The sequence below is a fragment of the Xyrauchen texanus genome, chromosome 10 (genome assembly GCF_025860055.1).
Source record: "Xyrauchen texanus isolate HMW12.3.18 chromosome 10, RBS_HiC_50CHRs, whole genome shotgun sequence".
NCBI lineage: Eukaryota > Metazoa > Chordata > Actinopteri > Cypriniformes > Catostomidae > Xyrauchen > Xyrauchen texanus.
This window is the reverse complement of record NC_068285.1, coordinates 31,472,643-31,500,464: the sequence shown is the minus strand read 5'-3', so window position 1 is coordinate 31,500,464 and position 27,822 is coordinate 31,472,643. Positions and strand designations below refer to the sequence as shown.

Below are 27,822 nucleotides of genomic sequence, written 5' to 3'. Positions count from 1 at the left end.
CCTTTTTCACTGTAAATCTTGACAATGCAGTCTCCTAGACGTGATCATAATTTGAAACACAATTACACTTCCTTGCACTTGACGCATGCATGAATGCGTGTACATGGGCAGAGCATTATCTTTAATGCTCCTTTTAGTTTGTTGTAGATCATCAGTCATGACTTGGTTTTGCCTTGCAAGACGATTTGGTTTCTTTAAAAGGAGGTACCTTCTTTCAAAAATGCTGTCTGTTGAATCAATGATTGACTAGGCAGCAATGCAGATGTCATTGGTTTTGGACAATCCTGTAGGTACCTGCCTAACTGGTTACTGAATTACAAAATTAGCCCATATAGTCAAGCAAGTGTTAGTCACCATCAATCAAAGTCCCATCATGCTTGTTGATTTTTCCTTTTTAAAGGTTAATTTATATCACTGCTAGATAATGAAATAAATTCATTAAATTCATTTGCAGTTGTATGGTGGTGGCTTCTATTGTTGACAATCCTCTCAGTCTGGCACCACCTCTGCTCTATCTAAAATTAAGCCTTCAACATCACCTCTGAATACTGATTAATAGCCTCATGATTATAACAGCCGATCTGTGCTATATCTATCAATGCCGGCCTTGCCTTCTCCTTCATTTAGCGCTCAAAGTGAGGAGTGCGTTTCCATGACAACATGGTCAAAGCCTTCTTGGCAGATTGTGGATGTGCGCCTTATAAGGCAAACAACCACATCATGTTTGATGGTATGCAAAGGTGCCTTTTGGAAGACATAATGTGTTTTAGTCACATGACCACCACAATTTCTTGAGCAGTAACCTCACATTTTATGGTATTCTATGTAAATGTTCAGAAAAGTTGTTTGTATTTTTAAGAGATTTTTTACAGACTGAAGAATCATGGTTATTGTGGAAGAAAACTGTCTTGGGGGATTGGATGAAAATAATGCTTAAATTGACTGTTCATACTGTCGAATGATGTCACCCTGATTCATTTTCACAATAATCCTTATTTGATATTAACACTTACCATAGAACTTCACTGAGTACAGCATATTTCACTCCTGAAAGCTTTTATTGTTACACTCGCTATATTTAATGAATTTAACTACCATCTCGCTGGAGAACAGACAATTTTCCGTTAAACAAGAAGAAAGGACTGTTTTGCACTCAGTGTTTTCGTGGTTACTGATGACCGGAATTAAGTGAACATGGAGGGAATATGCAAATGAGAGCTTTTAAAAGCCTGCTATTTTATTCAGCATTATGAACGCCATCACTTCAATCGACTCACCCCGCAGTGCCTCATCACATATTCCTGTGTTTCATATGCCAGAGTCTATTTTCAACACTTCTATTTCTGCATGGACTGAAGCACACTGGCTAGTGTGCTTTAGTTTTTGAAATATGAAATTGTGTAAGAATGTCCATTCCATTTCTGTTGGTTGTGGGCCAGCAATAGCAATCACATAAAACGTGCTGGCAATTTTCTTTTTTCTTTTAAAGTTGTTAGGGCTGTTCACACAGGATGCGTAATTGTGTAAAAAACAGCTAGTCGGAGCAGAACAGAATCAACAGAAAGCGAGTTCCTAGGCATATTAGCTTCTATAAACCTTTACTTACATAAACATTCAGAACGTACAGTATATGAACATAATCTTATCTCGACCCAGATTCATGTGATTGGTCCATTGTTTTTCAACTGACATACACTCACCTAGTACTTTATTAGGAACACCTGTAGACCTACTTATTCATGCTATTATCTAATAATTCAATGCATAAAATCATGCAGATATGGGTCAGGAGCTTCAGTTAATGTTCTCATCAACCATCAGATTGGGGAAATAATGTGATCTCAGTGAGTATTTCTGTAATTACTGATCTCCTAGGATTTTCACGTATAACAGTCTCTACAGTTAGTCAGCATGGTGCCAAAAAAAAAAACATCCAATGAGCTGCAGTTCTGCTGACAGAAACACCTTGTTGATGAGAGTGGTCAACAGATAATGCCCAGACTGGTTTGAGCTGACAGAAAGGCTACGGTAACTCAGATAAACGCTCTGTACAATTGTGGTGAGCAGAATAGTATCTCAGAATGCACATGTTGAACCTTGAGGCACATGAGCTGCAACAGTAGAAGACCATGTCGGTGACTTTATTAGGACCATAATGTTCCTAGTAATGTTCTTGGTGAGTGTAAATCTATGCATTACTGACATTTTTCTAGCATATGTATTCATAGACTAACAATTAGCCTAATAAATAGTGCTGACAGAATGCCCTTGAATTTTCAATAATTTAATAATGATGATAATGCTAAAAAAATATTTTATTAATTATTTTTCTTAAACCCAGACTAAGCAAGAATAAGACAAAAAAGGCTCAACTTAAGCAATCCAAACAAGGTCAGACAGATACAATTCTTGACCGGGCCATGGTGTGTAGTATCGCAACATTTCTTGTTACGACAGAGATTGAGTCAGGTCAAGCTGACTGCCATTAATTGACCTTCGGAAGTGTTTACCAGGGACTGAAATATCATTACCAACATGAGAAAATCAAAGATAAAACAGTTAGAGGCTCGCATCGCAATCAATAGCCCTGCTCCATCTTTTCTTTCCTTCAGCACTTCAACAGAGCCAAGAGTGTTGCCATAGTGATATGCAGTCGCACTCTCCTGTACATCACAGTATGTTGTGCACATTCAAATATTCAATGTCCGTGTTTTTTTTCTCCATTTACACTGATTTATGATTTAACATTTTCCATTGACTATATTATTAAAGAAACATTGCAATTACAATTCTGGTTTTGCAATGTGGTTATACATGCAGAATATAAAATAGGTTTAAATCAAGGTTGAAACTTGCTTTTCAAGGGATAATGAATTCAGAGCATGTACATCTAACAATGCCACCATGTTACTGTTCGATATACATTTGTAGAATTTACTTTTGGACTTAATTTCCCTCTCTCTCTCCCTCTCTCACAGTGTGACAATGCAAAGGGATTGCGGGCTTTCTTTGATGCAATTTGCTATGGGCCAAAACATTTGATGATCTTTGGAGGAGTGTGTCCATCAGTGACTTCAATCATCGCTGAATCATTAGAGGGGTGGAATCTCGTACAGGTAAGTGTCACAGCCAATATCTGAATTATTAAGATTGCATTGTGATATCTGTTTGCTTTGCAGAATAACAGATTTTTCCAATCTGTTTCCTGTCCCATGTCCAAATATGCATACTTCCAAACTACTCAGTGTATGCAAAAAGCAGTGTGTCAAATTAGTTAGATTTCCAAAAATGTAGTATTCATGACAGAGTAAGACATTTGGACAAGACAGTTGACATTTTGTTATACCATACCCACAGAACATACTTTATCAAGTGTCAAGAAGTAAGTTCTTAATCAATTGCAGAACATATTCTGAAAGTTGTTATTTGGATGCGGCTGATGTCTCTTTAATCTAAGACCCTTGATCAGCTCATTAATAGAGACTCCATGAACTTGAGCATCTAAATTAGGGGACCTCAAAAATTTTCAGTTTTGGGGTAGTCTAGGATCAGGATTGGCCAACACTGTAAGATTAAAAATGCAATTTCTTTCTTCTAAATGTCATGTTTCATATCATACTCTGATTACACACACATGAAAATGTCATGCCAAATATATGTGTCAATGGCTTCCTCTGTAACATGAATAAAAACTTTTAAGAACTACAGATCTTAAAATCAAAGACTGTCAAAGCTATCCCAGAAACTCAATCCCAATGCTGATAAAAATTTTAAAAATTAGTAAACATCTCCCTGCAGTTTTAAGCTAGCTCCTACAGAGATCTCTGTCTTGAGCGCACCCAAGGGGGTGTTTAGTGTGTTAATACTGTGATTTTAACAGGAAGTTAGCAATTGGCTTCTTTAAGCCTGTAATCTGTGTATTAGTGCATCACTGACAGAACTCGTACACTGAAGTTGCCATCGGCACACATGGCTTGAGGAAGAAATGCTGTTGTAATGTGTCTGTGAGGGGCATGTCCAGCTATAAAGGAATGCCACAGAGGAATCCCCTTCGGGCAACAATGCTTTCGCTTTTGTGTTGGCAGATGTTTAAGTGGCCAGCCTCTAAGCCAGTTGACATTTCACCAAGAAAACCTGGCAGTGTTATTCCACAAAACTGGCTTGTTTCCATGAAAAGAGTTGCAATTTACAATATTATACACAGTATAAAGTGCAAATTAAGAACAAAATGACTTTTTGAGTTGGAAAAGGATTTGAGTATATTTAATGTTCCTTTGGACCAAGTAGTCAGACGAAGTAATAAAAAGGTAAGGAATGAAAACAAAACAATGCATTTTACAACATTTATTGACAGCAATGAATCAGGGGAAAATCCTTGCCATTTGGCTAATTAATGCATTTGTGTTCTCTGGGTAGAGAATAATCTTACAGAAGTCCTAATTTGTGGACTAATCTCCCATTAACCCCAGCTGAGTAGATCTCTAATTAGCCAGGGTGATGGGATGTGAACACATGCACAGTGGGATTAGCAGTGACATAAGGCTTTTATGTGACAAAATAAAACACAAACAAAGAAAGTGATTTAGACTAAAGTGTCCAAGGTTGTGAAATTAGGGATGTATGATGGTCGACAACATCACATGTCGTCCAACAGCAGAACAGTTGATCAGTGAGGTTAACTAGTTTATCTATATTTTGTCACTAGTTTTGACATTTTTACCAGTGGTGCTTTATCAAACAAGTTGAGAGTATGCTGTGTTTTAGGCAGTTTGAAATGTAAAACCCTGTTGGAAATGTTAAAAAGCATTGTTAAATTGACCCTTTGCTAAGCCCCACCTTAAAAGCATTTCTGACCAATTCTGTCTCAGCAACTGTTGCTGTGTGCAACAATAATGTGTGTTTGAGTAGTTTTAAGCGGGATTTTATCAAGATAATCAAAAAATGTGCAACACGTTATTCCTGGTGCACTTATAATATGGACACGGGGTACCCAGAGAGGATACACGCAGTCTTTTTTCTGTCTTTAAAAAAAAAATCTTTAAATAAATCTTGAGAAGAGAATGCTATTGATTAAACTGTCAGATTTAATTCCCAAATGAACATATAAAACATCAGCGTGGACATGTACATTTGTTCCAAGTTAAATTAAAGCTAATAACTGAATGTTAATTAATTTACGTATTGATTCAGGTCTTAGTAAAGGCGAGAGTAAATAAGGCATTTACAACATAATAATGAGTGTGCTATGAGACATTGTGAGCATATCTGTTCATTTACATTAATGTTATCAGTTGTGTAATCACCATCAAATTACGCTTTTCTCTTTTCAAGTGACTGTGATAATCATTTTTCTTTATTCTGATTCACAGTCTCCGCAGTTTTCAATCAAATTACTGTGTAATTTAACGATTTCGGTAGATAAATATGCCTTCATTTCAGCCTGTTTAATAATATTGTCAATTCCGTTGATTAGAATATTTGGCCACAGACGTGCCGTTCACTGCAATCTACCATTCATTTATTTAGGGAAGTTCTACAAAGCGTATCGGAGCGATAAGCGGTTACATTGCGAAGTGTCAATTTATTCCGTTTAAAGGAATAGTTCACCCAAAAATGAAGATTCTCTCATCATTTACTCACCCTCATGGCATCTCAGATGTTTATGACTTTCTTTCTTCTGCAGAACACAAATTACAATGTTTAGAAGAATATCTCAGCTCTGTAGGTCCATTCAATCCAAGTGAATTGTGGAATAAATAAAAAAATTACATAAAGGCATCATTGAAGTAATCCATAGGACTCCATGGTATTAATCCATATCTTCAAAAGTGATATGAAAGGTATGGGTGAGAAACAGATCAATATTTAAGTCCTTTTTTGCTAGAAATTCTTCTCCCTGCCCAGTAGGGGGTGATATGCATGAAAAATGTGAGTCACCAAAAAAACTAAAAGAAGAATAGGAAAGTGAAAGTTGAGATTCACTGAGCAGGGAGGAGAATTTAAAGTAAAAAAGGACATATATTGATCACCCACAACTATCATATCACTTCATATGGATTACTTTTATGCTGACTTATGTGATTTTTTTTAGCTTCAAAATGTTGTCACCCATTCACTTGCCTTGAATGGACCTGCAAAGATGAGATATTCTTCTAAACATCTTTGTTTGTGTTCTACTGAAGAGAGAAGTCACACATCTGGGATGCCAGATGAGAATTTTCATTTGCCAAAGGAGAATTTTCATTTTTGTGTGAACTATCCCTTTAAGGCCAGAAATATATTAATGCTTGATCAACACATTGAGTGCACGTGGTCCAGTTGAACATGCTTAACATGCGTTCTTGTGTCACTGTGGTGGTTACAAACCTTCAAAAAATTGTACAATTAAACTGGATGTGTTATTATTCAGGTGAGTTGCAAAATAATAAATATGTTGACTTTAGCTGACTTATGTTCTCTTCAATCTTTTGCTTCGTCATGACAGTAGTTGTTTTGAAATTGAAAACACACAGCACAAGCATTTCACATTAATGTCCACAATAGCACCTCTTGTGACATCGTTGAGAATGCAATGTTTACATGCGTTGCATTATGAATAGCTGTCTGACACATTTTGGAATGCAGCAGCTCATGAAATCGAACTTGCGCAGCAAAACATATTTGCGTTCACGTACCTGCGAATAGTATGTCTTATTTGGCTTTTAATATTTTTAATAAGTTGTGTTGTCCTTTTATTTTGAGGTGTTAGCCAAGACCCCTGCATTTTTTTCCATTTTGATGCATTATATCTACAGTATCTGTTTTTGAACACAAGAACATGTCTTATGTAAACGCCCCTTAAGAAACCTGTCCGATGCCAAGTTGAAAGTCCAACTTCAAAGGGCATTCCACTGCACTTTTCCTAGTAGATAGCTGGAAATTTCAACTGTCCTCATTGTGGAGGAAGTGAGGGATAAGTTCATGCAGAACAGTCTTGTTGCTCCAGAGGAATAGGAGTCCCATTGCACTATTGGAATCTCTTCAACGATAAAGCGATAGATTTATGGCAGCGGTGACGAGGCAGTAAGCACCAGGTGCACCTCATAATGCTCTTCAAGCTGCGCTCCATTTCCGCGCCCCTCCTCTTGGCCACACAGTGTTATTATGGAGCTGGATATGGTACAACGGGGGAGGGCCAGGGTGCCAATAGCTGGAGGATCCTCTGTCACACCTGCTTTATTTCACAAAAGCCAGATCCATTTCATAACAGCAGATGAAATGAACATTAAGGAAATATAAGACCCAGCTTCAACAGAACCACACATTAACACTATGATGCTGTACCTTTATTTTTCAATTAAGGGATGCATTTGATGAGGATGGTAGATGGCATAGAAATGGCGCCTGGTTGATAAATTGTGTAATTATGTTTTAATGAAAGCTTCAGTTACGAGAGCCAAAAATGAGAGTGTCAGTCGGAATAGTTTACTGTTACAGCACACAGTTGTGTTTTCACCCCTGAAATTATACACATGTGTTCAACAGGCTGTACAACCTGCCAACACGCGAACAGTCCGAGAGTAAACTTTTGACCTCAAAAGCTATTGAAATCTGTTAGGATGTCAGTTTTCACAGGCATTCTGCTACTGCATACTGTGTAATTAAATAGTGCTGAGATTCCTTTGTGGTTTTCATATCATCACATGGCATTCAGTGACTATATGGCTCTTCTGTTATGAAGTGGCTTACATCATTGCTTGCGATGTGCAGCGATATTAACATGACTCGAGTGCTTTGAATCAAATTGAATGTCACCTAGACTGTGAGAGAAGGATTATTTTGAGCCCAGATATTCCTTTCTCTCAAAGCTCTCAGATGAAATTGTGCCCTCCTGCGATAATCATCTTTCTTATCACAGGGAAAATGATAAACACAAGAGAATGTTGTTTTTATTACTCACCTAATAGGCAGGTGTTATTGTCCACCACATTCGAAGGTACTGCTTGAGAAGTTATAATAATCTTAAATGCTCTAATAAATGTAACAGTGCTTATAAGATCTTAATAGAGTGATTAAATGATGTGAAACTTACCTCATATACTGTGCTGATTGGTATGTCAAAATGCAATTAGACATTTAGTTGCCATTAGCAACTGAAAACCTTCTTTGACAGTGATAGGCAAAGACTAAGAGAAAAAACTCTTTAATATCTTTAATATTTTAAATGTTTCTCCTCGACCCCAGTCATCACACATGTGTCTCCTCTAGAGATTTAGAAGAGATCTAACAATGTGCTCAGATTTGCCAAGATACCAAAGTTGGCAAAAAAGCATTTTAATGTTTGATCTTTTTTAAATTTCCATATTAACTCATTTGTGTGAAGTGTATTAATTTTAAGGAATTTTAGCAGAAACATCTAGATTTATACTTAAATTAAACATTTGTGAACTTCATTAAAGGGATTGTTCACATACTGTAAAAAATAAAATGATCTACGGTAATCATTTACCCTCATGCCATCCCAGATGTGTATGGCTTTCTTTCTTCTGCTGAAAACAAACACAGATTTTTAGAAGAATATCTCAGCTCTGTAGGTCCATACAATTCAAGTGAATGGGTACAGAAATTTTGAAGCTCCAAAAGCACATAAATGCAGCATAAAAGTTATCCATATGACGTGTGGGTGAGAAACAGTCCTTTTTTACTATAAATTCCTCCCTTCCCAGTAGGTGGCGATATGCACAAACAACATGACTCATCAACAAACAAAAGAAGGAGAACGTGAAAGTGAAAGTGAAAGTGGAGATTGGTATAAAAAAATGACTTCAAAAAGATATCTGTTTCTCACAAACACTTATTATATCTCTTCTGAAGACTTATGTTGTATGGATTACTTTTGTCCTACTGATACCCGAGTGTAACTGCTGTGTGCTGCTTAGTTGTGAAATTATAAATAATAGCAAGCTATAAAAAGTCAGATTTTTTTCATCAAATTGTTTATTATGTTTCCAGGAGTGGTGGTTATTCATGTTTTTGTGACATTACAGATAATACATATGACTTTGTGTATAATTAAGTTGGATAAATAATTATGATTAAATGTAATGGGCAGTATCATCCAATCACTGCCATCCACTTTCAAATACAATTATAAATTCTGAATATTTGTACTGATTCTCATTGTCCCATGTCTATCAAACATGTTGAGTGGTCCAAACATCATCTGCAGCCTGAAACTGAACTTTTGGTCAGATGTAACGAGTGAATGAACTTAGCCGCATAGAAAGCTATAGAATATCCCCTTGCTCCCTGTTTAGTGAATGACCTAACCTGCAGTGTGCTGTCTGTCTTACTGGTCTCAGAACAGTTTGAAATGCACCTTATTTTCATTCTAACGCCAAGTAAATTTTTTTCAGATTTTGGGTGAATGTATTGTTCCCTTTACAAAATGCTTCACTACGATGTCGCGCTGCTAAGCGCTACGGGGAACAGCTCTAGCTGTGAGCTGAGCTGAATAATGTGTGGAACACGTCAATGAACATTGACCTGAATTTATAGCCTCGGCTGATGTAATCATTAGATGCACCTGAGGCCAGGCTATAAATGGATACGTCACCAGGTGTCGTCAGAAACTCTTTTTTTCAGAGCGATTCTGTTTCTGTGTGTTTCACACACCCTGTCAAAACTTTCTTTCCTCTGTTAGGAGATAGAATCAGTTAAGCAGTGTGCAGTGAACGTTGTTCTATTTTTCTCTTCTGTTTAGAAAATATTATATATATATATTTCTAAAAAAAAAAAAAAGAGAGAATGACTGAAAGCCATAAGCGGTGCGTGTTCCCCTCTTCTCGCTCTATAGCTGAAGACGGCACACATCAGTTTTTGCTGTTTGTTTGGGGGTAAGAGCACGCTGCTCTCGCGTTGCAGCAGGGCGGGTGCGAGCACTGCGATTTGCTTTAACAGGCAGAGTGCGTCGTGCTCGCCTCGCTTGCTTCCGGGAGTCAGCAATCACGAAAAGATCGTTCGTGGGGCTCGTGCATGGATTTGGCTGAGGAGCAAGAGACGGGTTGACCCCTTTCTCTCACTCTCTCCCCAAACCCAGCTGGTCCTTCACATGATCTCGAAGCGCGTTCCGACGCTTCTTCGGATCATGAGGAGGATCGCGATTCTCTTCCCGCCTCCGAGCTTTCCGTCCGCGATAAAAAATCTACGGAGGAATTGCTCGATGTTGTTACTTGTGCGGTTGCCAGATTGGACTGGCCACGCGAAAAGGAGACCCCCAAACGCTCCAAATTAGGGGATAAATTTTATCTTCCAGTCTAAGAATGGGAACACCTCATGGGTCCCTTCCCTTTCTTTGATAACCTCCATGAAGAGCTTTTTCGCTCATGGAGAACCCCTAAAAAAAAAAAAATATATATATATATATATATATATATATATATATATATATATATAAAAAAAAAAATATATATATATATATATATATATATATATATATATATATATATATATATATATATATATATATAAAAATATATATATTTTCTTCCCGTGTTCACATACCCTCGACGTCATTATATTCGACTATCGTGGGTGCTGAGGCACGGGAGTATTCAGTGATGCCGCCGGTCGAAGAGACGCTTGCGGGCTATCTCTCGCCGGGCTCGGCATCGTCACTTAAGGAGCCCTCTCTCCCCTCAAAGCCTTGTAGGACAACCTCCACTTTAGTGGGAAGGGCTTATCAAGCAGCAGGTCAGGCTGGTGGTAATCTGCACACTATGCTGTTTTTCAGGCGTACCAGGCTGACCTCCTGGACGACCTGAGTGTGGGTTCTGCGCTTGACGAGCAAGCCTCAGACCCACCTCGGCCCTGACTGAAGGGAGGCTCAAAAGCAAAGCTTGGCGAGTCGTGCTCCTCCTCCCAGGGATTGGGGACAGTCTCGCCGCCCTCGCCAGCCCCCGAAGCAAGACCTCAGGACTATAAATTCTAGTAAGAGAAAACCCTGACGGTCTTGCGCCTAGATTAGGGGGTAGCTCCCCTCGGGACGGGGCGCGTGCTTCACTTACCCCTCCCGGAACCCCCTCGAGGTCCCTCCATTCCCGCCACCTCTTGGTGTTTCGGGTTGCAGAGGCTTCCGTCAAAATTGGGTGTTTTCGCTGTTCCTGCATTTTATTCAGGACGCAAAACACCCGACAACCCTTCAACAGGAAGTGTTAAAATATAATACCCATCTCAGAGATCCTGGCAGCGTGGAAACTTCTGCCGGATATATTCTTTTCTGTGGGTCTTATAAGGGCGTCAGGATTTAATTCTCTCGCCGATTTTCTGTGTTTCAACGGCGTGTTCTCACTACCATAAACCGGATTTCTTTTTTGTAAAAAAAAAAAAAAAAAAAACTCAATCTCCTGGTTAAAGGGGCCATGGTATGTGTTCCCCTTCCAGAGAGAGAGTTAGGTTATTACACTAAATACTTCCCGTTTCCCTTGGAGGGTGAGGGGTGGCGTCTGGCTTAGATCTTAAGCTTGAACTACCCGTGGGTGTTCAAGTCCAAGATGATGCCTGTCAAGACGGTCGTGTCTCAAGCCCTACAACTCATTTGGCTGGTCACCATCGATCTTATGACGCACTTCTATACTTCATTTAGAAGTTCTGCCACAACATGGAAAGTTCCTGAGGTTCACTTCCGGGGGCGAAGTCTTCCAGGGTCAGGTTTTTTCACTCAGCCTAGCCCTTTTTACCCGCACATTCACAATGCATGATGTAGCGCTGGCTCCTTGTGACTCCGGGGCATCTGCATTCTGAATTACGTAGACGACTGGCTGATCCTAGCGCAGTACCAGGAACTGGCAGTTCAGCACAGGGACATCATCTTAGCTCATCTGTTTCTCTGGGGTTGAGGCTCAACGCCAAGAAAAGCGTCCTCTCTCCCACTCAGAACACTGTCTATCGGGGCATCGTATGGAGTTCAATCACAATGCGGGCACAACTGTCTCCCGCCAGGACTGAGTCCATTCAGATCACCCTGAGCAAAGTCAGGCTAGGTCAAGGTTGCACTGTTATTAGTATCAACGATTTCCAGGTCTCAGGGCGAACGTGTCCACGGTGATCCCTCTGGACCTTCTGCTCATGAGACCGTTTTTGTTGTGGCCAAAAGCCAGGGGATTTCTTCCAAGGGCTAAAACCCCTGGGCTAAATAGGGTTACGCGCCTCAGGCTTCGTTCCCTTTCTATGTGGTTCAGACCCCGGTTTTCTGCCTTGGGTCCCACTCTAGGTGCGTCTTGTTGTCGCAGACTGCTAACGACAGACGCCTCCCTGACCGGCGGGGTAGCGGCCTTAAGTGGTCGTCCAGCTTTAGGGGATAGGAGGGTCGTCAGCTCGGTTGTCACAGTCACTGTCTCGGGTTGATGGCTGTATTTCTGGCCCTGAAATACCTCCTTCTGAGGCTGCCATGTCTTGGTGCGGGTGGAAAATACAGCTGTAGCCTCTTACATAAATCTTCAAGGAGACCCACGTTCTTGTCAGCTTTATTTCTGACACGTCGGATTCTCCTTAGGGCCCAGGGTAAGCTCCTGTCACTCAGGTCAGTTATATCCCTGGATGCCCGTATACGGGAGCAGATTTACGGTCCAGACAGGAAATACCAACGGGGGAGTTAAGAACTCCACCCTAAGGTAGTAGTTGCCCAGAGTTCGCCAGCAAGGGTTTTTGCCTCTTACTAATAGCACCGCGCTGGCCGAACAGGGCTTGTTCTCGGAGCTAATCTCTTCCCTCGACGACTCGTCTTGGGCGATTCCGAACAGGAAGGATCTTCTATCTCAGGCACAGGGCAATATTTCATCCCTGCCCTGAATTGTGGAATCTTTCATGTTTGGCCCCTAAGGGTACCAACTGAGGGACACAGGGCTTTCTCCTGAGGTTATCGAGACCTTTTTAAATGCCAGGCTTTTTCCACTTGGAACAAGTTTGGGTGAGATCTTAGGGCAGAAGAGGACCTCTTCGCCTCTGTTGATAGCGCAATGTCTCCTCTACTTCTCCCCGAGTCGCCCAGTCCCCCCCCCCTTCTGGAGGGGCTGAACATAGTAACGCAAATGCGCCTGCATGCGTTTCCTTCTACTAAAGTTCTTATTACAGAACCAGCTAACTGCCAGTTTGCTTCCGTTCTGGATTTTCTGTAGAAAGAACTGTCAGCGGGCACTTGCCTCACCACTGCCAGGTTCTATGTGGCCACTGCGGTTTGCCAAGGCTTGGTGGACGGGGTGCCCTCAAAGAGGCATCCTCATTATTGCCCGGGCCTCACGAGTGGCGGTCAAGCTTCGCCAGTAGGTTTCAGGGCGCACTCTACCAGAGGGCTCTCCTCCTCTAAAACCTTGGCTAGAGGTCTCCCTCTGCAGCAAGTTTGTGATGCGGCAGGTTGTCCTCTCCGCACACACTCATTAGATTTTTATAGTTTAGATGTTTTGCCACTCCGGGCTCTTATGCCCTTGAGTCGACATCCCAAGCTCATGTCTGGCCAATTTTGTGATGCGGCAGGCTGGTCCTCTCCGCTCACATTCATCAGTTTTTATGACAAGTTTGTGTTGCGATAGGGTTCTCTTCGCACACATTCATCGAACTTTATGGGCTAGATGCTTTGTTACTCCGGACTCTTATGTCCTTGAGTCGACATCTCAGCCCATGCCTAAACAAGTTTGTGATGCGGCAGGTTGTCCTCTCCGCACACATTCATTGGACTTTTTTAGTTTGGATGTTCTGCACTCCGGGCTCTTATGCCCTTGAGTCGACATCTCAGCTCATACCTGAACAAGTTTGTGATGCGGCAGGCTGGTCCTCTCCGCTCACATTCATCAGTTTTTATGACAAGTTTGTGGTGCGATAGAGTTCTCTTCGCACACATTCATCGAACTTTATGGGTTAGATGCTTTGCTACTCCGGGCTCTTATGCCCTTGAGTCGACATCTCAGCTCATGCCTGAACAAGTTTGTGATGCGGCAGGCTGGTCCTCTCCGCACACATTCATCAAAATTGAATGGTTTAGATGTTTATGCTACTCCGGGCTCTTATGCCCTTGAGTCGACATCTGAAGCTCATGTCTGAGACCTCTCGCGTTTTTGTGAGTACACTGCACAACCGTAGGGGTCCGGACAGCCCCAAGTGCGGCGGCGTGGGTATTGCTTTCCCCGTAGCACTTAGCAGCGCAACATCGTAGTGAAGCTTTTTGTAAAGGGAACGTCTCGGGTTACATGTGTAACCCTTGTTCCCTGAAAAAAGCGGAACGAGATGTTGCGCTGCTTTGCCGCACTGGGACGTCCCAGGACTGCTCTTCAAAAAGAAGTATCTGACGACACCTGGTGACGTATCCATTTATAGCCTGGCCTCAGGTGCATCTAATGATTACATCAGCCGAGGCTATAAATTCAGGTCAATGTTCATTGACGTGTTCCACACATTATTCAGCTCGGCTCACAGCTAGAGCTGTTCCCCGAAGCGCTTAGCAGCGCAACATCTCGTTCCGCTTTTTTCAGGGAACAAGGGTTACACATGTAACCCGAGACGATTCTCAATGTGACAATTTGCAGTAAACATAGGAACCATATTTTACAGTGATAACAGAATAAAATGTAACAAAATTGATATTAAAATGAAGCGAAATGATCCACAGATGTGTTAATGTTGAAAGTTATTCAACTAACATATTTTTTCAACTTCTGAGGGAATAATGTCCCAAAATCCACGTAAATGGACATCATGTTTATGTTCACGTGTGAAAAATGAATGGATTTTTTAAAGCGGCACATCATTGAAACTAGAGACTACTCTCGCATGAGGTCATGTTGCCTTAATGTGCTTTTTGGTGCTTCAAATTTTTGGTACCCATTCACATGCATTGTGAGGACCCACAGAGCTGAAATATTCTTCTAAAAATATTTGTTTGTGTTCTGCAGAAGAGAGAAAGTCATACACATCTGGGAAGACATGAGGGTGTACATGAGGGCCATATTTGGGTAAACAATTACTTATTTTATGTTCATTTTATTTTGTAAAAAATTACACAATTTAGTTTGATGGAAGTTTGTTATGAAACTGAAATGCATCAATCTTAAAAATAGGCAAAAATATTATTTTGAGTAAGCAATAATACCTACTAAAATGTACTAGATTTAGATCTAGATTTACTTGATAGTTGTAGTAAATCAATTGAAGTCGCAGAACCATAACCTACTGGTTAGCACACATGCAACCAACTGTCAACAAAAGTTTTGCTTTATTCTATCTATTAACTTCAACTCTGTTCATCTCTCTCATCGTTTCTTAGTCCATTATGAGTCGGACATGTAAGAAAGTCGATGTCTTCATAAAATCGGAAATGGCTATTCCGCGTACCATTCCCACCTCTTCTTCCCATTATTTCTTGCTCTCTGTTCTCTCCTATAAAATAAAAAAAGTAGCTGAATACAAATCATTTTATGTCAATGTTTTCCAATGGCACTTCCACATTCCTTGATTTGCTAGGCTGCCAGAATCATCATGGGTGTGTTTGATAATAGTCTATGCCGTCATTGTGCGCATCACGGTACTAAAATTAGGCCAACTGTATTATAAATAGACAGTGTTTCTATGATTTTTGGATGTTTGCATGGGCGTTTCATCTTATGCTCACATTATTCCTGGTATTGTTAAGATCCAAGCAGTATGTCTTTGAGCCTGTCATCCTCAAATGTGCTCCCAACCGAGCATGAGCCAGAACCAGGCTGCTGTTGACGTACTTCGGCAGACGCCGTCTTCCTATTTGACGTCAACTACAGGAATGAGAAGAGCAGCCAACTCCCTTAGCTGTTTATATATGGCTGCTTCCCAGACTGACAGAGAGAGGTTCACACACTAAGTTAATGTAGGGCCTACAACACATTTTTGTTTTTAATATTAATAGTGTGCCTGGGAATATGCGCAAATGACTGCTTTGTTTTTAAACACAGAGACCAGACTGAGAATGTGTCATTAAAACAATAGTTAACCCCAAAATGTACATTTAAATTAAATTAAATGTCATAATTTGTTCACCCTCATGTTGTTCCAAACTATGTGACTTTTTTTCTTCTGTGGAACACAAAAGAAGGTATTTGGCAGAATGTTGGCATCAGTCATCATACATTTTCAATGTATGGGGAAAACAATGCAACAAAGTGAATAGTGACTGATGCTACTTTTAGACTAACATCTTTTGTGTTCCACGGAAGAAAGAAAGTCATATGGGTTTGGAACAGAACATGAAACATTGTCGTGAATAGTTGACAAGTTGCTTATTACATAGAACATTATAGTAATACTATAGATCTCTGTTTTCTGCATTCTGTTTCTCAATACAAAAGAAATAGCACCACATAGCATAGCAGTTTTAGTATCAGAACTCCTTGAGGGTCTTTTTATTTTTCAATGTAGTTTGCACACTAAGTTAATGTACTGTAGGGCCTAAAACATTTATTTTTGTTTTTGTTTTATAAATTCCTGGAATATGTGCAAATGACAGCTTGTTTTGCATATTGAAATAGACAGGCTGGGGAATATTTAGAAAAATTAGACTTGTCTTTTAGAATTTAGTAAGAGTAGGAAAAACAAACAGGCCAAACAGTTTTGTTGAATAACATGACCATCTCAACCTCTCCAATCTTAATTAATGAAACCTGAAACAATGCAGGCACAAATCCTTAGTCCATGTCAAATATGACGCTGGCTCAAAATTGAACCAGTGAAATTTCTTGCTCAAAGCACTGAGAAATTCAAACTAATAGTACATAAACCCAAATACACACCTTTCAAATTTCGCTGTGATCAGTTTGTGAGTACCATCTGCCCTCAGATTTATGTAACAACTGATCCACAAGCAGCTCTCTCACATCTTGATTGTGACTCATGATACCCTCCCTACCCGCTGTGTTCTTTGAGGCCTTGCAAGGAAAAGTGAGATTCTTCTCAAACGAAGATACAGCCCGGAATAATTGCCAAAAAAGGAGGCAAAATGGTTCTGTCTTTCAGAATAATCAGCTATAAGGTAGTGTTGGGGATGCTACTTTGAAACTGTAGCTTGTCAAACAAAAGAAGTAGCTAACAACATTTTTCATAGCTATATGTGGCAGGGCGGAAGGCGGGGCCGGGTCGTGATTCCGCACACCTGGCCCCTAATCAGACTAATCAAGCCTCCGAGAGGGATAAGGGCCGACCAGAGATGGCAGTGCGACAGAGAGAGAGAGAGAGAGTTACGGGCAGCTGTCCGACACCTATGTGTGTTTGTGTCTTTTTGGTTAAGTCCTTTATTAAATATTATTTATATTGTCAAGCCGGTTCTTGCCTTCTCCTTTCCATTTTACCTTGTTACACTATATTTAAAACTATAGTGATGAACTGCGTTCCATCGCTACTGAATCTTCAGCACCATGGGAAAAGAATGATACCCAAGTTGCAAGCTTGCAATCTAAATTTAATGTGATGAGATAAAAAGAACACATGTCGTGAAATAACGCAAAAACAACATGTCTTTCTATTGCATTGTGTAGGGCTGTACAGCCCATCTAAATGAACCGAAATGAAGACATGACCTTATGTGAATATTAAACTGCAAAGGGCTGTGATTTAATCAAACAGTCTTCATAGGTTGCTCGTGCACAGCTCTGCTCTGAGCACATGTGAGGTGGTTCTGTGCTCGCTCTGCGATTTTTATCTAAATCACTGAATAACAACTGTGTTTTGTTCAATAGGGGTTGGTAATGTGTGCTGAGCTTGTTATATTTACAGTGCTCCCATCTAAAACATCCCTATGACACCAGGTTTTTGTGGATAGAAGAGGAGATGATGGCATGAATCAGTGTTGTTCATAGTTCATATGACATGTATCTAAATACAGATAAACTATTGTAATAATCTTTTTTAAATATATATATATTTTTTTATGTGATGAATATATAATATAAATATAAGAAATAATATAATATAATATAATATAATATAATATAATATAATATAATATAATATGATTACCCATTTTTCATTAGTTATGTTATTAATAAAAAAGAAGGACATTTCCCCTGCTGAAAGTGCTCAATTCTGTAGGAAACACTTACCTATATACCTATGTACAGGGACGCATTTCGTCCAAACTAACTGATTCATTGAAATGCTTCCCAGTGCTTTATATGAGAGAAAGGATGTTTAGGAGCATGTGAGATTATTACTGCAGTTTGCTCAGCTGTAAAGCTGCACATGCAATACAATGTGTAAAAAATGTCAATTTAGCATTTTGTCATGTTAAATGTGTGAAGCTACATCGCAACACATTGGAAACAATTAGCATTTCACCTAAAAAAAAAAAAGCTTAAAAACAGCAGAGCTATTTTCACTTTTTAGGAAGTTATTCCCCAAAACTACAATCAATTCATATGTGATATTGTTGTAGCTATTTAATCTTGGCTCCTGTGTACATAGAGGTTTGTATAGATGTTGTATGGGCCACTCTGCCATTAAATAATGGAGGTTTTGGCACACAGCTAAAGACCTTTGCCAACCACTATTGGAAGTGTTCTGCTGCAAAAGTGGACCGACTTTGTCCATCAATTAGCTGTTAGAAGTGAATATTTAATTATCTGCAAGTTATAAGCCCATTATAGATTGTGTGTGCCAGAAAGGGTTTTTATAGCACCATAAACCTTTCAAAGCTTAATGTGTTGGATCCTTCTTTCCTGTTTTTGAGAAATAATGGCTTCCGCATACTGCTCTGTTGTCATTTAGTGCAACATCACAAATGCCGATTGATCAGTTGATCTAAATGCATGATATAAAAAATGCTTATAATATATTTTGAAAATGTTTAAACAAACAGGCTCATGACAAATGTTTCAATGAGTCAATACTGGCAACCCTAACATTCTGGTTTTACTCACAAACCTTAAGCCATGTTGCCATGCTGTTCTTTAGAATTACTAATGCAGTACATTTCTTGGTTAAAAATAATGATAGGCTAAATCAAGATTTTAGGTTCGAATTTAAGCAGCATATACATGTTTGTTAATGGTCACCATTTCCTTTAAGATTCTTTTAACAATTTTGAAAAGCACATTTTTAAATTCACTAGTTCATTTTAAATGGTCCAGTGGAACAAGTAAATTTTTTAATGCATGTATCTATCTATCTCAATTACTATGAGTTTAAACAACGTTGCATGCATTGCAATTATATGCGACCAATAAGATGATTTTATGTGTTTTTTTATCATTATTATGTCTTTAAGTGTCCATGCATATTCCTTATTGAGCACACTTGGTGTGCACCTCTTCTTAGAGAATGCTGTTGCTAATATTAAGCTCAATTCTCCGTTATTGAGCACAAGTTTGCCTCTCCCTTGTGATTGGTGCGCTGCACGTTAAATATTTGAATGATAAATTATGTTTGTAAATAGGACGGTGTGTTTGTTATTTTCCTTGTAAATTATTTACTTTTGCATTTTGTTGGCAAGATAAGGATTAACTCTTTTTTTTCTCTCTCCCGGTGAGTTGCGGGTTTTATTCTTGCGCCTGTACCCAACAGAACCAATATTAATCTGTATATATTATTAGATTGAAGTGCGTTGATGTGGTAAACTTAGTGTATAAGAGAATTTATATTCACTGAAGGTAAGGCATTTATTTGTGCTTCAGTGGGGTGGTATGTAAAGGGTTCCAAACTATTTTATGTGTATTCATAATAAATTTGCCATTGCAGGTGTGGTGAGGCCCTGTTTCTTTATACCTGGTTCTACACATCTGTTCTAGCATGCTGTTTCTTCATAGCCACTTGTTTGTTTTGCCAAACTTGTTGCACTAAATTTGTCCAATAAAGATGGTAAAAAATATCTCATGTATACTGTATGTTGTTTAAGAAATGTAAACCCAACAGGTACTCAAACGAAACATATTTTATAAAGAATTCTTGCTAAATAAGAGCGATCTCTAATGAGTTGGGCTCAGGTGCCAGATCGGGTTTTGTGATAATAACGTGGGAAATTGAGCTATAAAAGTAAATTAACTTACATTTACACCAGCACATATAGTTCACATTAAGTAGAACTGAAACTGGAGCTGGCGGGTCCAAAGTTGCCAAACTAATGCTGAACTTCTATCTTATCTCCAAAAGTTGTTGGCTCATGATTCGTTTGACATACAATTTCACCTACTCGTGCTCATTGGAGCCGACAATTTTACAAAGATATCATTAGCACAGTTAGGTTAATGAATATATGACTATATCATAAAGGCATAAAACGTTGAACTGAAACTGTCAATGCTTGTTGTAGCTGGAGAATTAAGCCTAAAAATGCTCCCATGGGCTTTCATTGACTGGTGCTTATAAGGGATAATATGAAAATTCCACCCACAGCACTGAAATGTCGGAGGTTAAAAAAAACAAAGTTTCTGTTATACATACAAATTACATGCTTTTGAATATTTAATAGTTTTTTTATATAAGTGTTTAAGACTTGGACACCAGTGACATTTTAGCACAGTGTGTTGACCCTACAGAGGGTCTCTTATGCACCATAATCGAATATTTAATAAATATTGAACATGAATTAAACTTTACCCCACTAAATATTATGATGCAGTGATTATGCATTGATGTATTCTTCAAATATTACTAGTTTGGTCTATTTACTATAAACACTCAGTGGGATGGACAATGAGAATGCCATTTACCATTCTACCACTCCAATTTAGAGGCCTCCCCCCCTAGTAAAGCCCCTGCACTTAGTGTGGACATTCTGTTACTATAATGGCTTTGCAATTCCTTATTTACTTGCAGCTTTGATGCAACTCTGGGCAATACAGAATGAGAGGCAGAATCTGATTCAATGTAACAGTAAGAATTATGGACAACCTGGCAATTCATTTTTTCATTAATTTATGAACACTGTTTTGCTTTCTGTACAGTATCAATTGTTATTTCCTCACTAAAATAATAAGCTCCGAACTGTTCCTCTGTCTTTCTCTATCTCTCTTCCTTCCTATTGCCCAAACGCCATTCTAATCTTTTGGAAAGTAAACCTAGTTTTGCTGGAATTCCTGGGAGTGCCATAGTAAACTCCTAAATAAAACATGTCCCGCTGCTGTGTGCTGCTCAGCTAACGTCAAAACCTTTCTTGTTCACTATCCATATTTCATGGGCTCCAAGTTGAACTTAAAAAAATTAAAAATACAAATCACGGGTTGGGCTGCATGCTGGGGTCCATTTGATAAGTATGACCTGAGGCTAATGAAAGAGTCTGTCAGTGTGGCAACCAAAAGTTTATTAAAACTCAATTCTAGTGTGTCTAATCAACAGAGGTTCATCAAGTCAGGTTTATCGTTGTTGTAGAAAAAATAATAAAACAATTTCAATGGAACTAGAATATGACAGATGGCAAGTGAGTGAAGTTGCACAAATAAAAGTTTAAAGGTGAGTGGTTGCTATGTGGTATGTACAGTGTTTTTGTTGGTTACTAGTGTAGTGTTGCTAGCTGTTTGTGTTGCTAGGTGTTTAAGTCGTTGATTGGTGGTCGCATATTGGCCCAAGTCAAAAGACCCCAAATGAAGGTCTCTGTTCTGGTAACAATAAATGAAAGTCTATGAGATGTATTTTTTATACATTTATACATTTTTGCCTGCCAGTTCAAGCACCGTAAACCACTTTCCTTTATCAAGCTAAAGGTCCATTTAAGCAAAAACAGATAAGAATATTGATAGTTTTGCCCATAACCCTGATTTTGCAACGCTTTTAACCACCTTTAAAGGAGTAGTTCACCCAAAAATGAAAATTCTCTCATCAGTTACTCACCCTCATGCCATCCCAGATGTTTATGATTTTCTTTCTTCTGCAGGACACAAATTATGATTTTTAGAAGAACATTCCTGCTCTGTAGGTCCATGCAGTGAATGGTTGCCAAAATTGTGATTCTCCAAAAAGCACATAAATGCATCATAAATGTAATCCATGTGACTCCAGTGTTTTAATCCATATGTTCCAAATTGATATGATAGGTTTGGGTGAGAAACAGACCAAAGACCTTTTTTGCTAGACATTCTTCTCCCTGCCGAGTTGGGGGTGATATGCATGATGAATGTGAATCACCAAAAACAAAAGAAAAAGAATGTGAAAGTGATCTGTTTTTCACCCACACCTGTCATATTACTTCTGAAGATTTTTGATTGATTTAAACTCTGGAGTCTTATGGATTGCTTTTATGCTGACTTACGTGAATTTAGGAGATTTACAATTTTGGCACCCATTCACTTGCATTGAATGGAACTACAAGACCTGAGAATTTATTTTACAAATCTTTCAGCAAATGAAAGAAAGTCATGCACATCTGGAATGGCATGTGGGTGAGAAAATTATGAGAGATGTTTAATTTTTGGGTGAACTATTCCTTTAACCTCATGTTTTTTGGCTTATTCATTTTGCGCATGTCTTGTGCACATGTCTGTTAAACATTTTGACATTTTGACAAAAGACACTATGGGTCGTGCTTGAGAGCCCTGAACACCTCCCATTCTTTGAGAAAATGCCAATGAGAATTGGTGAGTGGAAGTTGCATGCCACTCCCCCGTACATACAGGTGTAAAAGGAGCTGGAATGCGATTCCATTCAGGTTTTCTGGTGAGGAGCCGAGACAAGGTCCGGCCATTTCAGCGGCTAGTACAGTGTTGTGGCAAGAGGGACAAAATGTATCGTTCCCTCCATCAGGGAATGGAGGTTATGACAGTAACCAAGACGTTCCCCTTCTGTTTCTCACTCGACATTGTGTCGATGTAGTGACACTAGGGGTCCCTATAGAAAAACACCACAACATCTGAACCATGTTACGTGAACTGATGATGCTGGTGCAAGCAGGCTGCTGCGTGCGTAATAGCAGGTGCATCAGACTGCATGTAACCTTCTCCAATGCCCCAAAAGATATCATGTAGTTCCCCACATCCCTGAGGGGAGGAAGTGATGAAACTAGCATGGGAGCAGGCCGTGCCAGCCACTGCCTTTTATATCTATATTTTCTCTCCACAGAGTATTAGATTCGGCTGGGGCCATCTAACGCTGTCATACGTATCGGGGAAGGTGTTCTTTTCCATTCATATTTTTTCAGGGGGAAAAGACCCAGCGGAGACCACATCCTGCCCAAAAGGGGAGGTCAACATGTGGCAATACGACACATGGGCTCAGCAGCCAAACATGGAAGAGACGCGGTGGTAGGTCCCGCCATGAAAGGGGAGGGTAACTCTACAAACACAGCCACCAGGGTGCAGAGAGAGCTCTGCCCAAGGGAGATGCTGGTCCACCCACAGGGAGACCATACCGTGGAATATACATCACAGGGGTTACTGGAGTAATCGGCACCTGTGAACAACTAACCCAGTACAGGGAATATTAGACCCCGTAGTGGGGCTGACTGCGAACTCCTCCACCGAGTTTGCAAACCATAGGGCTAGGGAGGAAGGACATCCAGGGTCCATGACTTCGTGAACTCAACTGGGGTAAAAGCGCATGTTTTTGCCTCAGGGGAGGGGAAAGGGGCTTTACGCACGTGATACACCTGGCCATTAGCCCGGTCAGGGTCTCAGGATCACGTGAGAATCTGCTGGACCAAACTCCAGGCAAGAGTTGCCAACATAGAATGCTTGCAGTTCCCCCACCTTCTTGATGGAGGTGAGTGCAATCTGGAAGGCCATCTTTAACCCTCTGGGGTCGACGGACGCGCCGGCACGTCCTGCTGGATTTTTCCATCATTACAGTGGAAATAACATAACATTCACCATCATTTTGGGGCATACAGATAAGTGTAAGACATCATTAGAGACTATAAAGGGTCTAACTTTATTTGTGTACACTCACAATAACAACAAAACCTTGTGCTTTTGCAAAATAAAGAAAATAAAAAGGGTGAGCTGTATGCAGTCTCTGTGTTTGCGAGCATATATCTGAAACATGTCACAAAAATGAACTGAAACTCTGTGAATACTTATCACACAAACATGAAACATATGTCTAAAGAAAGCTTAAAATGTCTACTTTTAAATAAAACAATTCAAATTTAAAACAAATATTCTCCTGCAATGTAATCTGTATGAAACACAATGATGTACAGTTTATTTTGGCTCAGCTAATTATCTCTAATGTAATCACACCCACGGCAGAGGGCGCCATTCATACGGTAATGTGCTGAGGCGATCAATGCAAATGGTACACGCCCCCGACTGTGTCTTAATAACAACAAGTTTGTTCACTTTTCTGCACGTTTGAAAGACAGCACAATACACAAGTGAGAAAACTCCTGGATAGTGACAAAGAGTTACAATTTTCCTCAGAAGAAGAGCGGGACTCCGATGAATGTTTGTATTTTGAAGAGAGACTTGATCCAGCCGAGGATACATTTTCGGACGAGTTTAGTTTTAATTAGTTGACATGCTATTTTATTTAAACATGTGCATATTTTACTAGTGGGACTGTTTCCAGACTTGCCAGCCAGGATTCAGAGTAATGAAATTTGAAATATGTCCTAATAAGCAAGTTTTAGTTACATTTAAATGCTGTTTCAGCTAAAGCAGGAATTTAAATTGTATGCTGTATGATATAAATATGATATGTAATATGATATAAAAATAATATGAATGTTTAGATTATATTTTAACTAGTGTTTATGCTGCCTCATTATCATCAACAAAGCTTGAGCTTGCAAATATGTGTTCAGGTTAAATGAGTAAAATACACTTTAAATATGCCCATATTAGAAAATCACCATCTTATAATGATTTCTGAAATATCATGTGACACTGAAGACTGCAGTAATGATGCTGAAAATTCAGCTTTGATCACAAATTGCATTTTACAATATATTCAAATAGAAAACTGTTCTTTTAAATTGTAAGGAGGAATATGCCAGGGAGGTGCTGTCGTGAGGAGCGTGAGGTCTGAGAACCAAGTCTGGGTGGGCCAGTATGGGGTCACGAGGATGAATTGTTCCTCGTCCTCCCTGACTTTGCACAGGGTCTGTGCAAGAAGGCTCACTTGGGGGAATGTGTATTTGCTCAAAACACTTACCTTGCTTTGCAAAACCTGCATAGGGCATAGTGACTGAGGAGGAGGGCCTCTTGGGCCATCCTCGAAACTCGTCACAACTTGGGGGGCCATAGGTGTGGCGCGGTCGAGTGCGCGTGGGGAGGCCGCTTTCGTGGGGCCCTGGCTGCGGGTGCTCGGTGTCCGGTGGCCGTGACAACAGTGGCTGTGGACAGTGATTACGTGACCCAAGGAGTGAGGAAACTGCTCTCTTTTTGACAATGTGGGTACCGCAGCCCGTTCGGGGTACGGCGAACAAAAGAGAAAAGGAAACAAACGATTTACTTCCCAGCCCTCCAGCGGGGGATGGAGTGGTCTGGATACCAGCTCCGTAGTGGACATCTTGCTCCCTGGGTCGTCCATCTCAGGTACACTTAGGAGCCTTCCAGGTCCTTGTGCCGGCCCGAGAGATGGGTGGCGTCAGCTTCCTGTGGGGGGCTCTACGCTGGGGCCGAGAACTGGGCTCGGGTTGAGGTGGAGCCGCGTGGGCTTTCGCTACCGCAGGGGGATGCCCTTGGTGAGCAGACGGGGAGCAGGATCTTGAGCTGCTGAATGTCTTCCATCTGCTTCTTCACCGCAAGAACTGCTGGGTGAAGTCCTCAATGCTGTCGCTGAAAAGTCCAATCTGGGAGATTGGCACGTTGAGAAAGCGGGCTTTGTCAGCATCCCTCATCTCGACCAGATTCAGCCACAGTTGTTGTTCCTGGACCACCAAGATGGACATCCCCTGCTGCTCCTGCAGCACATCGGGATGAGGACTACCCATGTGCATTTCTTTTAGTGCCTTGGCATGGTGTACATGCAGTATTGCCATTGCATGCAGGGTGGAGGCGGCCTGTCCAGCGGCACTGTAGGTTTTGGTCGGCAGAGATGAGGTAGTCCTACAGGCTCTGGAGGGGAGCGCCGGTCAATCCCACCAGGTGGCGGCGTTTTGTGGGCCCAGGTGCATCGCAACTGCCTTATCCACCTGAGGGACCTACGTGTACCCATGGACCGCCCCGCCGTCGAGGGTAGTTAGAGCGGATAAACCCGGAAGTCTGTTTCGGGCAGCGAAATATGCCCCCCACAACCTTGTCAGTTCGCCGTGCACCTCTGGGAAGAAAGGGGCTGGGAGTGTGGCCTTGAGCGGCGCCCTGAACTGAGGAAACAATCAACAGGCCGCGAATGCTCAGGGGAGGGTGGAGGATTCCAGTCCAAACTGATACTCGCGTTGACCCAGGCAAGCATGGCAGTCAGTTCTGCATCAGCCTTAGACTGGGCGGGCAGACCCAAAGGTTGCAGCCCAGTCGAGTCATCAGCGTCCAACATCACCAGTGCGCTCTCCGAAGCAGCAATCGAAGCCTCATCCTGCTTGCAGGCCCGAAAGAGACTTCATGCTGGCCGTGAGGTGGGCTGGTGCCATTTCGGGACCGGATGGGAGCAAACAAGTGTGCTGGGAACGGGAGGTCCGCTGGGAATTATCTGGCGAAACTGCGCCCAATGAACTCCCCAAATCGCCTCCAGCGCCAGCTGGGCCAGCCTCATACCCATGGGTAGAAGCCCAAAATTCCACTCGCCAATTCTCATTGGCCTATTCTCAAAGAATGGGAGGTGTTTGAGCAACCCCTAGTGTAACTACATTGACAATTGACAATTGAGTTGAGTTGTATGCTGAATTTTAACATTTAAGGTTAGGCAATTGTTCGCTCAAACCCAAGTATGAGCAGTAGCAACAGTGATGTTTGTCTTAGCAAGCACAATTAATAAAAAGAGCAACAGATACAAGTGCAGTGCAGAGTAAAATTCACCGTAGAGTAATTTAATGCTGTTAACATGAGTAGTTCAGAGTTTGTACAGCTGATGAACTGCAGGTCCATGTGGTGGTTAAAGTGTCTTTGTGCCTTGAAAATTGCTGTAGCGTGCCAAACAATGTACTGATGTAGTTGGGATTAGAAGGGTGAGGTATTAGATTGGTGAATTGGCTGTTGAGAATTATTTATTTTGGGCTGGGACTTGGAAGTTATAGTAAAATTACAGCAATAACTACAAATAATGATAAACTTGAAAGAAAGAAAAAACGTTACCAATATTTTGGGATGTTTATGTATAAATAAGTGTGAACTTTGCTTCTTTAAAAATGTGTTTTGGCAATGTTTATTCAGGTCAGGCTCAATTCTGGTTTGGGATGCCTATTATTCATGATCCAATCAATTCCCAATGGATAAAATCAAGTCTTCCTCTACATTTTTCCCCTGAATATCCTGTTTCAGTCTGAAATACATTACATTGAGGAATTACAATTAATTTCATGTTGACTTTGTTGACAAAAAACTATGTAGGAATCAACTTTCACTGCTTCACAATTTTAGCACTTTGGCAAGACCTCCTGACATTCAGGGGTTTGAGTGTCAAATAAATTTTATAGTGATTTTAAAGGGATAGTTCACCAAAAATGTAAATGCTGTCGTAATTTTCTCACCCTCATGTTGTTCCAAACCCACGTAATGTTTTCTTTTTCAATTTTAAGACAAAAGGAGATGTTAGGCAGCAATGTCTTTATTATTCACTTAATTAGCATTGTTTTTCCTCCATATGCTGAAAATGAATGGAGACTAAGGCTAACATTCTACTTGACATCTCCTTTGGTGTTCCATGGGGGAAAGGGTAGGAAAATTATGACAGAATTTTAATTTCTGGGAGAACTATCTCTTTAATATGGAGTTTTTTTTTCCTTTCCAGAAAACAGAGATGAAAAGGTTA

The 27,822-nt window shown here is 40.5% G+C and overlaps 1 protein-coding gene across 1 annotated transcript in view; it reads left to right on the top strand.

The window, feature by feature from the left end:
- The window catches only part of LOC127650021 (gamma-aminobutyric acid type B receptor subunit 2-like), a 343,063-nt gene that overhangs the window by 88,121 nt on the left and 227,120 nt on the right, over nucleotides 1–27,822 (top strand). The window contains exon 2 of the mRNA XM_052135134.1: nucleotides 2,979–3,116. Coding sequence (XP_051991094.1) covers nucleotides 2,979–3,116 — 138 coding nt within the window. The remainder of the gene's footprint in view (nucleotides 1–2,978; nucleotides 3,117–27,822) is intronic.